The sequence below is a fragment of the Hippocampus zosterae genome, chromosome 14, assembly GCF_025434085.1.
Source record: "Hippocampus zosterae strain Florida chromosome 14, ASM2543408v3, whole genome shotgun sequence".
NCBI lineage: Eukaryota > Metazoa > Chordata > Actinopteri > Syngnathiformes > Syngnathidae > Hippocampus > Hippocampus zosterae.
Genome location: NC_067464.1, coordinates 8,658,904 through 8,673,775, shown reverse-complemented (window position 1 = coordinate 8,673,775; position 14,872 = coordinate 8,658,904). Strand labels below are relative to the sequence as shown.

The 14,872-nt window shown below is 46.1% G+C and overlaps 2 protein-coding genes across 8 annotated transcripts in view; one reads left to right on the top strand and one right to left on the bottom strand.

The window, feature by feature from the left end:
• The first annotated feature begins 51 nt into the window (after nt 1-51).
• On the top strand, nt 52-3,369 carry trmt5 (tRNA methyltransferase 5). Its single transcript, XM_052085972.1, has 5 exons — nt 52-132; nt 270-856; nt 1,332-1,456; nt 2,000-2,639; nt 2,850-3,369. Exons 1-5 carry the CDS (start codon nt 125-127, stop codon nt 2,906-2,908), a joined length of 1,419 nt encoding a protein of 472 aa, XP_051941932.1. The 5' UTR covers nt 52-124; the 3' UTR covers nt 2,909-3,369.
• Nucleotides 3,370-3,371: 2 nt separating this feature from the next.
• Nucleotides 3,372-14,872, bottom strand: part of mnat1 (MNAT1 component of CDK activating kinase) — a 35,943-nt gene continuing 24,442 nt past the window's right edge. For 2 of the 7 annotated variants that reach the window (XR_007966660.1, XR_007966661.1), the window contains 2 exons: nt 9,754-14,435; nt 3,372-3,638 (listed from right to left, as the gene is read on the bottom strand). Coding sequence is in view for 3 of the 7 variants with exons in the window: in XM_052085975.1 (XP_051941935.1) it covers nt 3,518-3,638 (121 nt within the window). In the remaining 4 variants the exon portion in view is untranslated. Of the gene's footprint in view, nt 3,639-3,768; nt 9,082-9,753; nt 14,436-14,872 lie in introns of those variants that run through there. The other 5 variants (XM_052085977.1, XM_052085975.1, XR_007966658.1 and 2 more) reach the window with 4 other exon arrangements.

Below are 14,872 nucleotides of genomic sequence, written 5' to 3'. Positions count from 1 at the left end.
GCACAGGAACGTCATGAAATATATTGACCAATCAAACACGGGGGGTTTCACTGTTGACCAATCACAGGAAAACACCGGTCCACTACGAATGACGTCGTCAAGGAAGCGTGGTTGTTTCTGAAGTATGTTGAGGTAAGAGCCGACTGTCAATGTTTTTGGCATTGATCAGTAAAATAGTTGATACCCAGCCCTTTAAATTAACTAAACGTGTCGTGCATGTTAGTTTTCTCACGTGTATGCATCTGAAAGCGCCTGGTTTGTCGTTACAGGATCCTGAAAAGAGTTTTTTTATCTGTAGAAACACGAGACAATACGAACGTTTCCGCGGTTCTTCGAAATCTCAGCTCTGCAGCCTCCCCCTGTGCAAATCTTGCGCTGAAGCCCCAAATGGAGGCCAAACTGTACCAGGCGCCTCCGCAGGTGCGCGGTATGACTTCTCTTGACAAAGAGGCCTTCGCACAGACAATCACTGTCCCAGCTCTACGGGTACCCACGCGGTTTCTCAACAAAGTGATGAAGAGCCTGAGAAAGTGCACCATCCAGCGCCCGGGGCTACCCAGAGTGGTTCAGGATAAAGAAGGGAGTCCTGACTTCAGGCTGGTGCTGTTGGACCCTCACAGAGTGCCCTCATCGGGCTCCTTTACTGAGGCTGAAACGGAAACGCTTAGGTCATTCGATGTCTCTCAGGAGCTACACGACTATGAGCTGAGATTGACCTACGACAATCTAAAGAGTGAGGAGGTGCTGGAGGCCGTGCTGCCTCTGGGGCAGGACGTGACGTCAGCGTTCAGCCGAGTGGGACACATCGCACACATGAACCTCAGGGACCACCAGCTCCCATACAAGAACCTCATTGGTGAGAGCCAGTGGGTAGATGTGCATTATTTTCTGGCCTGTGGACTTACTCAACTTATTTCACCCCTTAACACCACCAACACGTTGCAATTAAAAACTTTCAGTTCTATACAAAAATAATGAAACATGACATGGCAGGCATGTAGAGGCAGAAATGTGATTGTGCCTCATGTGAAAATCTGCAGACACCTCCTACAAGCAGTGCAGACAACAGAAAATGTATTAAAATGAATACAATTACATGGAACACATTTTAGAATTTGGATTGCAAATGGAGGTTCTGTGTAAATGTGTCCTCTGATAGTCTTTCGACCAGCAGATAAGACCTTGCTGGACACATCACCCCCCCCCCCCCACCCCAAAAAATAAACAGTAACAACAAACAAACTTAAGAAACATGTTTTCATGGATCAGCATAAACAAAACGGAGATTAAAAAAAAACAATAAGCAAAATTTTCTGCCCCTCCCATTGTAGGTAAAGTGATCATGGACAAGAACCCTGGTGTGACGTGTGTGGTCAATAAGACAAATATTATCGACTCAATGTATCGCAACTTCAAGATGGAGGTGCTGGCTGGAGAAGAGAACATGGTCGCCAAAGTAAGTTAAAAAACATCTAAGGTCGGTTGAAAAGTAATTTTGCACATGAGAAATTGATTGTAGCCACGTAAAATTTGCAACATGCGTGTATGCATTTATTGATCTTAAGAAACGTGAAAAATACAGTGTAATAAAAGTGCACTTCACTAGTGTAATTTTTTTCCAACCAGCTACGAATGACAGTAATGAATACTGTCGTTACAATGAAAACTGTACCACTACCTCAAAATATTACTTAGCCGTAAACAAACAAATCCTGTACATACACACCACATGCTGTTTATTGGACAGCGACTATAAAATATATGCAACTTCCGTTTTAGGGTTGCGGCTGAGCCTGTGCCGATCCCAGTGTGGTGTGTGATGTTCGTTTCATTGAGTTTGAATGATGGGTTAGCGACTACGTGATGTCAGCTGCGATATGCTTGAGCTCACCCGCCACCATATTGAGGGACGGGGGCCTGAGAAAATAAATAGATGGATGGACGTTCTCTTCTTGCATGGCAATGATGTAAGCTCAGATGCTCATCATTCTGTTTCCAGGTGAAAGAAAACGGGGTGACATACGAGTTTGACTTCTCTCGCGTATACTGGAACCCGAGGCTGAGCACGGAACACCAGCGCGTGGTAGAGCTCGTCAAGCGTGGTGACACCGTGTTTGACGTGTTCGCCGGCGTGGGACCCTTTGCCATCCCGGCGGCACGATCGGGCGCCGCCGTGTTCGCCAACGACCTCAACCCGGAGTCGTACAGGTGGCTGCAACACAACTGCAAAATGAACAAGGTAGAAGGGAAAGTGAAAACCTTCAACCTGGACGGCAGAGCATTCGTCCAAGGGCCGCTCAAGCGAGAGCTTCCTGCGCTGTTTAAGGGAAAAGGTGGCGTGCACGTGGTCATGAACCTGCCCGCTTTGGCTTTAGAGTTCCTGGATGCTTTCAGAGGCCTCCTGCATCAGGAGGCTCCCTGCGACGACAACCTCCCCACAGTGCACTGCTACGGCTTTTCTAAAGACAACAACCCTGAGAAGGACATGGTGGCGAGGGCGTCTCTCGCCCTGGGCTTCCCTTTGGAGGGGCGCTGCTCTGTGCATTTTGTCCGCAACGTGGCACCCAACAAAGACATGATGTGCGTAAGCTTCACCCTTCCAAAAGAGAGCCTCTTCAGCCAGCATGAAGAACAGACGGGTAAGAATTGACACGACATGATTTCAAATATTTAGAATAATCAGTTTGACAAGATTTATTTGAACTTGCTGCACGCTGCTCCCAATTAATTACCTGTGTGTCCACACTAGGAACACCCGCTAATTACCATTCTTAATACTTTGGCCGATTTGTGTTAATATTGACATTGCACTGACAGACTGTTTTTATTTTACCCGCAATTATCTGCAGAATCTTCAGAGGAACCAACCCCCAAGCGACAAAAGTGTGAGACCACAGATTCATCGTGAAAGTGAATTAAATCATAACTTGATGTCACTGTAAAAGTACGCCCGAGGACATATTTGAGTTGATTGCATTTTTTTTCATATGATGAACTGATAGCAGACACTGCCACAACAAAATAAGAGAGAGTGCAAGTTGTATCAAAAATTCTGAGAGGTATTACTCGGAAAAACATTTCTCATCATAGTTGGTAGTGGTGTAGTACTACCACATTGCATTATACTGAAGGGTGGTTGTGATATTTCATTTCCGTTGTCTATGTGACAGTCTCAATCGAAACTGAGCATTATCTTTTCGAATTTTGTGTCCAGCTATTCTATAAGAGCTCATTTGCTTTTTTTTCATGTCCCTACAGTAATGTTGTGGCCTTCTTAACTATTAATTGAAGTTGAGACAAGGTCTCAGCTATTAGAATCCAGAGCTTCCTTGAAGAATTTTCCTTTTTAAATAAATTGCTCTAACGAAAGTCAGGCTGAATTGTGATTTATTTACTGTACATTTAAAAGTGACAACAAAAAAAAAGATTCTACATCTCACATCACTGACCACCGTCGTGGCATTTGTCCTCTTCAGTGATGTATGAATAGTCCGTTGGATTGTGTCAGAGTTTGGGGTCAGCCATTACAGGGAAAGAGACCACTGAACGCATCCTGGATGGCTCGATGACACGCCAAAGCCGAGCTGTATCCTCCGGCTGTATCCTGAGGCATGGAGGCCCGCACGTGGTTCAAGTATCTGTAAACACACAGAAAGCCCCCGCCCCCACCCCACTCTCGTCAGTGATGTCATGGAGGTATTCTGTAAATCATGACGCCGTCTGACAGCCTGAGCGTTGCTTTCAAGAACAGAGAAACCCGAGTGCAAGTTTATCCGTTGTCAAATCCACACTTGGGGTTATTTTTTCTGGCCTTTTTTTTTTTTTTTTTTGCTACTTGATGAGATCGGCGCAGACACACGTAAGTGTACGTTAACACTGAGAACACCTTGTGCCCCGAAAGCCTCTGCAACACGGCGCTATTAAAGTATTAGAGGTGTCTCTCTTTTATTTTAAGTGCTTACAGATGTATCCTGCCAGAGTCGCTCAGGTTTTAAGCAATGCTCAAAGTCAGTGTTTATTTTCACAGTGTCATTCAAAAAAAAAAAAAAAAAGTTCACACAATGTGCTCACCACTTGTCTTGTAACAACAGAGCTACAAAAGAAAAGTGCACGAACAACGAAGGGTATGTTTAAAATGACCCCGTTTTTCTTTGAATGTTTGGAAAATTTCACTCTGGCAAACAGATACCCTTCGTCAGCATAGACATCACTTAATAAATGTACGACGGGGTTGTTTTCCAACTTTCGTTGTGCTGAGGCACATTTACAAAAATGTCAGCACACCGCCAAACAAACAAATCATGCAGCATACTGAAATAATGATGATCCACAGGTTAAATGTAACATTGCGTGGAAGCGCGTTTCATTGTTGTGCCCGTCACAATATGTTGCCTACAAAGACAGATGAACAAAGAGACATTAAACTGGAGTGCATAAATCATTTGTAGACTAATTTAGTGACATTTTCGAGTTAAAGTTTTTCCAGAACCAATTCATTTATTTAGTAGAGGGACAACTGTATGTTAAAGACGGTATTGTGTTAATGCCACCTACAACAAAATGTTTAAAGTGAAAAATACGAACACACCCACACACACCAAGGCGCCAGTATCTGTCCTGTGAGGGCGGAAAACTTCAAAGTCAGACGGGACTCGAGAGCACAGACGTCTGTGAATTCTATAGCCATTCAAGATGCTTTACACGGTAATCCAACCCCTGTGTGATGTCGGTGTGTAATTGTGAGAAAGTACACAGCAAATAGATGGTATGGTGACGTCAGCTCAAGTTGGCGCATTCAATTTCATTTTCTTGCTAGCATGCAGACTGGCAAATATTTTAGTCATACGTCACGCGACGTGACCTCGCAAAGTGAGACGAAGAGCGGCGTGGGGACGTCAATGCGTAGAAAGACCACTCATCGGCCACTAGAGAAACAACACAAGTTCAAAAGAGGAGGGCCAGTGATTAATAATAACTTCATTAGCCGCGAGCTGCTGTAGTCTGTCCTTCAGAGCACTTGAGGGAGGTCTTCTCATATGGCTTCCTGCATCCGATGAGTGCTGCCTATTGATTATATTGTGCTGGGCCGTTTTAATGGTGAAAAAAGTGGGCTATTTACAGCCGGGCTAAGTCTGCTCTTCCTGCTAATCTAATCCCCAAGCTACTCATGTGGTCATTCCTTCCAAGAAAGCCGAGAGCTCTGTGTAACTTTATACCGGCCTGCCCCTAAGGAGAGAACGAGAGAGCAGAAAGAGAACATGAAGGGGGGGGGGGGGGGGGGTGTGCAGTCTGTATCCGTGAGTGTGTCAGAGAGAAGGTTTGGGAAGTGGAGGTGGGGGGGTGCGGGTTACGACTTAAAATCACCTTTGGGTATCATGGTGACAAAGCCTCTTCTCTTAAACCAACCCCATTGGCCTCTGCTCACCCCTTGCACCCCACGTTAGTTCAGTTCTGCTCTATTAAGCCGGCGGCTCTATCTCCCAGTGAGCTCCGACGGCATCCAAGTGCGTTTACACAAACCGGCACTTGACGTTTCGCGATGGCTGGCCGCCGGGGAGCATGGCAGGGACATGCTTATTGGCATTTAGTAACATGGGAAATTGTAGTCCAGCTTGAGTGCAACACATAAAACGCAGAGATGAACGTAGCCTCCTAACTAACAACCAATAAACAACAACAAAAGCAGCTGAAGAATGCTCACTTTTGATTATACAGCCAAAAGCAACGCCACTTTTACATCCGCCGCAATGAATTTAGTCGTACTTGCACAATTAACACAACTAATCACCATAAAATTATTCTAAATACAATTTATAGTGTACGCTGCTTTATTATCTCATCTGCAAATCTCCTTTCGCTCATTCCCATCTCCCTCTCCTCTAACACTCATTCTCAACCCAAACGGTCAAGGCAAACTGCCGCTCCACTCCGAGTCTCAAGTCTGTTTTAAGTTTGTTCCGAAGAGGTCGTTTTTCCTTGCCTCCGTTACAGAGCGATTCTACACGTGGGGGGCTCAGTTGGTGTCTCGATGAAGAGAGCGGTCTTTGATCTGCTCCATATGTAAAGTGCCTTGGGATCATTTCTGTTGCGAATTTGAGGTCAATAAATCACATTTGATTCAATGAAAAATGTTTACGCCGTGGCAGAGGTTATTTGTGCTGTTGGATCGCTTTTGATTCTCTTAGGAGGGAGCTGTCTGATGGCATGTGACCTGAGGTGTTGGAGAGCTGGTGCAATTGTGCATTCTTTGTTTCATTTCAAATTAAAATAGGTCTAAATTGTATTCCAAGTGTATTGAAACACGCTTGCAGAATGTGTTCGATACAATTCACTCACAGTACGGAATCTACTAATGTACTTGCAAAAAAAAAGAGACGGCAAAATACGCTTTAAGCGACAGTGCCAACAGCTACACTTTCAAGTGTGTGCCCACATGCCCCTCTCAGCAGCCAACGGCCCGCCTCACCAACCCCCGCTTCTCCCTGAAGACCGGACTTGCCTTTTGTTCACGGGGCCCTGAAACCCAAGCCGTTTCGCTCTGTAACATCTTTCACTCTCTCGGCCCCACTGGAGCATTAGCTGCAACTTGATATGAGTCTTTTCAAAGCCTCATATTATTGTGTAAATATGGGTTACTTTGGATTGTTCCATTACGTCGCTTGGGGGGGGGGGGGGGGTGTAGGGCGAGTGCAGGTGATGAAGAAAGCGTAAGGACACGGTGGGGCAGTGTGCATGTCAGACTGCAATCAAAACCACAAAACATGCATGGGGTTTTCCACTTGCATGCACATTGACAGGAAGATTTACGACTTTTTTTTTTGGTCAGCCATCTATTTGGCATTAAAATAAGTAAAACTAAAGGAGGCAATCTCTGCTGCTTTTACATTATTTCAATGGCCGTTGAGCCACCCCCCCCCCCCCCCCCCACTTTAGATCTGCAGTCCTAGATACATGAGCCTTCCATCACTCATAACAGAAATTTCCCTGAAAGATTTCTTTCGTCCCACAGCCTGGATTACACAACGGTCACATCCCTCATTTCAAATGAAAAGAAAAATGCAGATAATGTTCCAGCGAGTTCAGCGTCATTTAGAGCTAAGAATGCACGCGCCCTTGTTAGGTTTGGACACACAATGCCTTGAGTCAAACAGCCACGAATCTGAACGGGAAACCAACGATACCAGGCGCTGGGTCCCTTCTTGTCTAGACTTCTCAGATTGACTGGAATTGGATTAAGAAAGCATGACAGAAAAGAAAAGGAGAATGTTAACATGCCGCGCTGGTTATTTCAGCAGGCAGACACTCAATGAACACGCAGACCACAGAGCAGACGCACGCAGAGGAGGACGCAATCAAAGCGCCTTCCAAAAACAAAAAAGCTCATTGTCAAAGCACTGTTTGTTTGACTGCAGCCTTTTACACGTGACAACATTCAGCAAACAGCTTTAAAGCACGTTCAGTTTTTGTGATCGGGAGCCAATCCACTGAATGAATGCAATGTCCAACGACGCCTTTCAAGTTTTAGCGGCGACCTGAGACTGGACCTCAGCTTCAGCACTTGTTGGCTTTTGCGGCGCTCTGACTGATCCACGGTCATCTCTCATTTTTACTACAAAGGATCAGAGCCGTTTTTTGGTTTGCCTCGCCGACAATGTCAAATTATTCATGTTGAGTTCAGACCGGTGCATTGATGTGTGCACAACAAGCACAGCTGACAAACACGGGACATATTTGTCAAAGGCCAGTCATGAGTTGTGCGTGATGGCAGCAACGGTGCCCGGAGGTCGTCCTTTAGCGCTGACTGTGGTTGAGGATTCCTGGCCTGGGAAGGATGAAGGCCGAAGGAAGAAGGGAGAGGGAGGGGTGGTTGCGCAGAGCCACACACCTGCCAGATGATTTGTCAGTATAGAGGGGTCAGCACTCAGCTGTCACCCCCTAATCACCCATCCTAGCCCTTAAGTCTACCCCCACCAAACCCTACTCTCCAAAAACACCCCCTCCCAGCATTCCACTGGCAGCTCCGGTTTCACCCGCAACGCGGTTGCCCCATCTGCCCCTCCTTTCCGCCGCTCCTGCCGCAGAGAAAACGTACCCGTGTGGAAGATGCAGCACACTGAGCACATTGTGCGTAACAGGCGGTGCGCGCTTGTGGCCCCTGTGAGCGGGTTACACAATTCATGTTTGTCTAAGGGCGAAGTTGTTCCTCTTCGGGACGGACGGTAAATCCGGCAGAGCACAGTACAGGAATTGGTCCACAGTGCGGTCCAGATACCCCCTGCAGACAAGGCAAACATTCTCACAGGTATGCTATATCTGTCAACAGCAGCTTTTCAGCGCCCCGGGTCAAAGGTCGTCCTCTTTTCCATTGAATCCAGCTTCCTCTGGGATGTGGCAACATGTGAGAAGGACCCTCGGCTATGAGCCGGCCCACTGTCCGCCAGATTATCTCAACTTGTGAACGAGTTAAGGGGACTCGGTATTGTTACATCACCTCTTATCCATTATCAAGCGTCTTATCATGGTCACTGACAGACCCGAGGTTGCATCCCTGAAGGAGAAGTGGCAGAAGCTATCACTCGCACTTAGTTAAGAGCAACATGTTTCGCGTGTTAACAGATTCTCTGCTTGATACTTGAAATTGACACCCACCTAATACATGGATGACACCCACCGAATACACGGAGGGCCAGTGAGAATCTCTAAGTTGCCCTCAAGTCAGAAGCTTTAATGATAAGCGATATTGTCGTCTCTTACAGACATCACCTACGATAACAGCCGATTGTTTTGCATGTGCCCGAAGAGAGAGTCCTTTCCTGACCTATAGCTGCCACCTGTCACCACTCATCCACAGCGCTGTCTTGGTCCTGCACATCCCAAATACGACCTGATGGGGTCAGTAGAGGCTGGCTAACTTGGACGGGCTTCATGTCAAAGTACAGCCAAGGTGCTTGGAGAGACATCACACATCCTGGGTGCTATTTGATATAGAGGCACGTCTTTCTTTCTTCTGCGGAGCTGCCACTTGATAACCCTGCGCCACCCTGAAAAGCTTAAAGGAAGGGGGGGAGGGCGCCCAGTGGACTGTAGAGGGAGAAGAATGACATGACATCAGTGTGTCGTCGCTAACCAAATGCAGCTGTAAACAATGGAGGGACATATGCCCTTCTGGGAATGGCTGCTAGCCTGGGGCACACCCATATACACCAGCAAAAGTAGCGTGACAGATGTAACATTCTGGCAATAGAGCACCTATACACAGAGGAAGAATAGAATTTTCCCGGGAGGGGGAGGTGAGGGCTGGGTATCAATTACAAATCACCTGAAGCACTGGAGGGGGCAGAAAAGGTGGATTTCAATAAGACAAGAGAAGAAAGATAGGGTTGTAGCAAGGGCAAAAAGACAAGAAACAAGGGGGCTCAAAACGCAGACATCATCTCGGTGATGTACTTCCTGCCTTGAGGTGTGTGTGTGTGTGTGTGGTAAACTCCACACTACACAAGTTTGCTTTCTTTCTCCCGCTCTTAAGAGGGTAAAATGAATCCGCTAATCACCCATACATCGCAGGATGCTTTGCTCCAAGAGTAAAGAGCAGGGAGGGTTGTGTTGAGTTTGCGTGAACACAAACCCACAGTGTGCAAGCACATTAGTTATGAGCGCAGTCAAACTGGAAAAGCATTCGACCTTCGAGTGAGCAGCTGCTTTCACGAACCTCCACAAATATAATTGCGCTTCAAAATAGTCACGAGAGATCACCTCTGCAGAGTATTGGCCTTGCTTGCAGTGAAGCTGTGACGCCAATAAACCTTCCTTCATGCTGGAAAACCGGCTTGCAGTGCCCGGCTCCATCTCAGAGGGAGACTGCTAGTCTGTCTGGCGCATAGTCCAAAGAGAGGGGGGAAAAAACAACAACACTCAAAGTGGTGCTGTTGTAGATAAACCAAAAATGTATATATCTTTCTCACTTGTGTAATGCTCGCTACTTTTCAGAAATGACTCACGGGCAAGTAAAAAGGCTTCTCAACTGCCACGCACACTTATTTAGGCTGGTACTTCGAGAGGATCAATATTTGCACAGATCTATGGGAGGGGAAACAATAGTGATTTGGCCTCCACCAGCGCTGTCTGTTAATGGTCTGTTTACTGAGACAGACAGGATAATGGCCTGGGTGGGGGCGGGTGCACAATTGAACGATGGCTGCACTCCATATTGTTTTTGATCTGGTTAGTAACGAAGAAAGTCCGCACCGACGGGACGACCGAGGCTGAGAATTTAAGCTCGGCCGAAATCACGTGATGGGCGGTAAGACACGGGGCGCTTCGTCGAACATGGACAACTTTGCAAGTCAAATGGCTGCACTCCAGCTTGTTTTCTGACAGCGGCTGCGATCTCTTTTGGCTATGCAAATTTGAACATTTGTGACCGCCGCGAGAGTGAAGCCAAGTAGACCAGAGCAATAGGAGCACTTAAATGATTGCAAGGATTGTAACTCAAGAAAGCGGCACAGGCACTGAGAGTGGAGGACAAATCAGATATCTGAGCAACCGAGTTCAACTTTAGGTCTCAAAGTATTATTTTGAGGGGAAAAGCCCCTTTGTTATGTAAGACCCAAACAAACCAAATTCCCATAAAGAGTCGTTCTGGCAACAATGCTGACTCTTTTTATTGGCCCGTTGAGTCCAAAATATGAGTAAGAGTAGATCAAAGACAACTACTCTTCAGGGAGTTCATGTGGGGTCATTTCAACCGGCGCCATAGCCTCCTGCTCATAACTTAAGCATCAAAGCTGTGTTTGCGCGAGAGAGTGTGACTGGGTGAGGTTCACAGTCTCTCCACGGTGCCATCACTCTGGTCCTGTCACTCTCAGCACCCTCTCGTACACGGTGCCGTACCGTAGGTCCACTACCGTCAGTGACCCATGACCCTCTCAAGGTCCTCCCCAATCACATCATCCGCCTCCAGCTACATCAGGCGCATCAGATGGATGCGCACCCAGCCGAGATCACAGAATGTGGGATAAATGGGGAAGCCCTTTCAGAAAATCCTCAGAATTTAAGATATCCTTTATTTGTCCCACACTGGGGAAATTTACATTTATGTGTGAAAAGAAAAACATCATGTCTGACTTGGACTTTTGTTCAAAAGTAAGAGGAAGAACCAAAGGAGACAGATAGAGACAAATTTAGCAAGCACAGAAGGAGATTCTAAAGTCCCTTATAGATGGCTTTTTGTGGTAATGCTAACTCCAAAAGCCACAGCCACAGTGTCCGAAAAGCTGTCTGCCCGGAATTGGGGCACTGTGCACTACAACGCTGGCAATATTCACACATGCCTATCACAAAAACCCACAGACATCATTGGGGTACGCTGCGGGTGAAGACTTCACGCAGGAGGAGAGTATCACTCAGAGACCCATTAACCTCTGGCTCACGACCAGAGTAGTGAGCGCAACATCCTTTAAGCACATGTTAAAATTGACTAGTCTATGTGTGTACAAGTGATTGATGCTTTACTTGTGTGAGCCTGAACGTATGGTCATATCAAGTGACAATGAGTATGTAATACGGGGGTTACTGAACCAACATAAAAACAAATGATTATTATATATTTTTTTTAACACCTTTTGAGCATTTTGAGCAGCCGTGACTGAAATTTTTTGCGGCCCGGTCAGGCAATGGCCCGACACAGCACCGTTTAATGTCGAAAACTGAAAAGGGATTTATTGAATGAAATCCCTCAATATATTTCCAGTTTAGTTTTTTTCTGCTGAATCTGGTGGGACTGTTCCAGAAGACAAAGGGGCCGACTGAATCATTCAGGTACAGTGACTGATGCTTTGTTACAGGGCCCCATCTCAGTTTAACCCTCTCTGACTGGCCTGTTTTGGTGGGAGAAAGTACACAGAGGTTCACTTCCTCCCATGGAGAGGTGCATTCCCAGGAGAGGAGCCCCAGACTAAACACTGTTCATTCAGCTGCTCGGCATCACCTCGAAACAAGCGGCAGATGCCTGACAAGCGCTCCCAACAGAACTCACTTTTTCCACCAATTATGTCAAAGAAAAGCAGGGGGAGGAGGCAAAACCTCTAAATATTATACATGCTGTCTTTTGGCAAGTGCATTGAGAAAATTTTGTCAGAGAAGGATGGGTAATTTCGGGGTGCTCAGAGCCAACACAAACAACTGTTCTGGCGAGGCCTCATTGTCAGCACTTGAGGTTTGAGTCAAATGTTTCAACGCTCTGTGGCCAATTGCTCTTATCCCTACCCCCACCAGCCCATATGATTTGTCCTTGTCCAAGATCTCAGTCAGCCTTTCATCACCTACACAGCCGGAGCTTTCAAAAAGTGTTCTTGTGGAAAACAAAGTCAGACCCCAGATGACAATCGCACATACAAGTCCAAGCAAAATGAAAGAGCGTTTCCGCACGGTCCTTCGTGCTGTACATAAGATGAACATGAGACAGACAGCCTCCTCCCACATTCAACCCTTCAGGTTTCCAAGAGTGGTTATACTGTTGACAACGCTGTCGCAAAGATCAGACTGCCTATTCGAGACAAGACGCGAACCACTTACCACATGAGATAAAAGTTCAAACGCTCAGTAGAGTGGGAACGTAGAATTGCCATCAGTTCAAATGATTAATGAAATCAAAAGCTTAATAAAAGTACTAGGGCATGAGTGGGTGCCCAAGTGACGGGATACACAAAGGAACAAATTCATGGGGAAAAAAAAAATCATGTGGCATAATTTTGTGCTGCGAGGAGAAAACAGAACTGCTCTTGGATTAGTTTTCCCCCCCCCATAAAACCGTACTAAAGAGACTGCAACAACTGATGGTGACTGAGTATCCTTAAAAGGTCTAGACTCTAGACCAGAGGCGGGCAAACTATGGCCCCCGGGCCAAATCCGGCCCGTTGGTCTTTTTAATCCGGCCCGCCGAAGGTTGGTAGACAATTAAGGTTCGATGTCAATGACTGCATTCATTTCATTTGGACTTGTAATGACAGGCATTTCAACGCCAGGTGGCATAGTTACTTGAAGTTGCAGAGCATAGGGAGGAAGGGGGAGACGATACGGAAGCCTGCAGTAGCGCCAAGTCAAGCAAATCCAGTTCGATACGACGGAATAATGTACTCTTAAAGTCTGAAAAACGTGTCAAAAAATGCAAAATACTGCTTTTTAAATAAAGAAATCCAATTAATATTATGTCGAATTTAGTTCACCCTCCATAACATTTTCTGGTTCTCATGTGGCCCTATGCAAAAAATAATTGCCCACCCCTGCTCTAGACAGTACTCTATTATGATACTAATATTTGATACAACTACATACCGTCGATAAATTATAAACTAAATGGATAATTCACAGTGTACTTCGCCTCTTGCCCAAAGTCATCTGGGATGGGATCCTGCTCAGCCATGACCCTGAACAAAATAAGTGGTAGGATCACGGCTGGAAATTTGACCTAATGCTTGTTGATTACTAACAAAGCATCTGCCACCTTTCAATATCATGCTTCAGCTATCAGCTGCTATCAGCTATCAGATTATCAAAGACTGATTTTTTTTAATTTCTATGGAAGTACATTAAACAGAGATCTTGTCCCAAATAATCTGCCTTTACAAAGAGAGTGCTCAGTTTTGGCACACGCTGTCAGAATGGTAATAAAGGTACACTGGGCATTAATGTAGTTGTTTGCTGCAGTGTAGAACTGCTTTGCATCATTCTGAGAGCCGTTTCTAATATAAGCATCTCATGTCGCTATATAAAGTGACTTGAGAATTAGAAACAGGCCGCCTGCTTGACGAGTGGTGAACACATCTGCCTCACAGTTCTCAGGGTCCGAGTTTGAAATCCTCTCCCAACCTCTCGTTTGGTTGCAGGAGCTGTTCTAGTTATTTTCTCTGGGGTACTCCAGACTGAAGACTTAACTGTCAATAGGGTTAACTACGGAATGAATATTGGCTCGTGACCACTCCAGGTGGAACCCCACCTCTCGCCCAAAGTCAACTAATATAGGCTACAGCTCACACGTGAAGCTAATAATGATAAGCACCAGAGAAAAATAGATGGAGTTGTTAACTCAAAATCTTTTTGACACTGATAATTAAATCTGACCAATATTACCTTTATGGGGACGATGGAACTTTTGATACAATACTGCCTGTGTATCGGACCATCTGAGACCATAAAAGTGTGTGAATGTGGGAGGGAAGTTGAGAAGACACTTTTGAATGTCTGAACATGTAGTCCATCTGGAATGAGAAGTAGCGCCCCTTTCAGCCGTGTGTTGACTGGATATCGGTACACGAGCCCACGTCTGGAAGCTGTGAAGCCAACAGGGAGGATTTGTGCCTGTGTGTTGATGTACAACCGTCTCCCCTTGACGGCTGCATCCAAGACAAATCACCACTGGTGCTGCTGTCACTGCGGGCCTTGACCAAGACAAACAGCCAAGTTTTAAAATAAGTACCTGCTGCCTTGCAGCCCCTTCCAGCTCAAATCCACACCAAGGCACATCCACGCTGAAACATATTTCCCTTCACAGGTCACAGGACTGGAGCTGGCGTCCAACACTCCGCACAGGGGACTCACTTTTCACCCCTTCAGCCCTGTCTGCATTCTCTCCCGCGCACACACGCATTATGTGAATATTTACCACGCAGCACATCGGTTGCATTCCAGCCAAAATGCTGGGAGTGCAATAACGGGGGCGATTCAATGAGGATACCAGGTTGGAGGAACATTGGCGGAGCGCATGTGCAAGCTTTGACAATCAATGTATATCGGAGCATACACCCACAAAACATGTGTCATGTATTGGCACATCAAGGTCAAGTCCTTTGGTTTGGTTGTGTATTGAGGACATTTC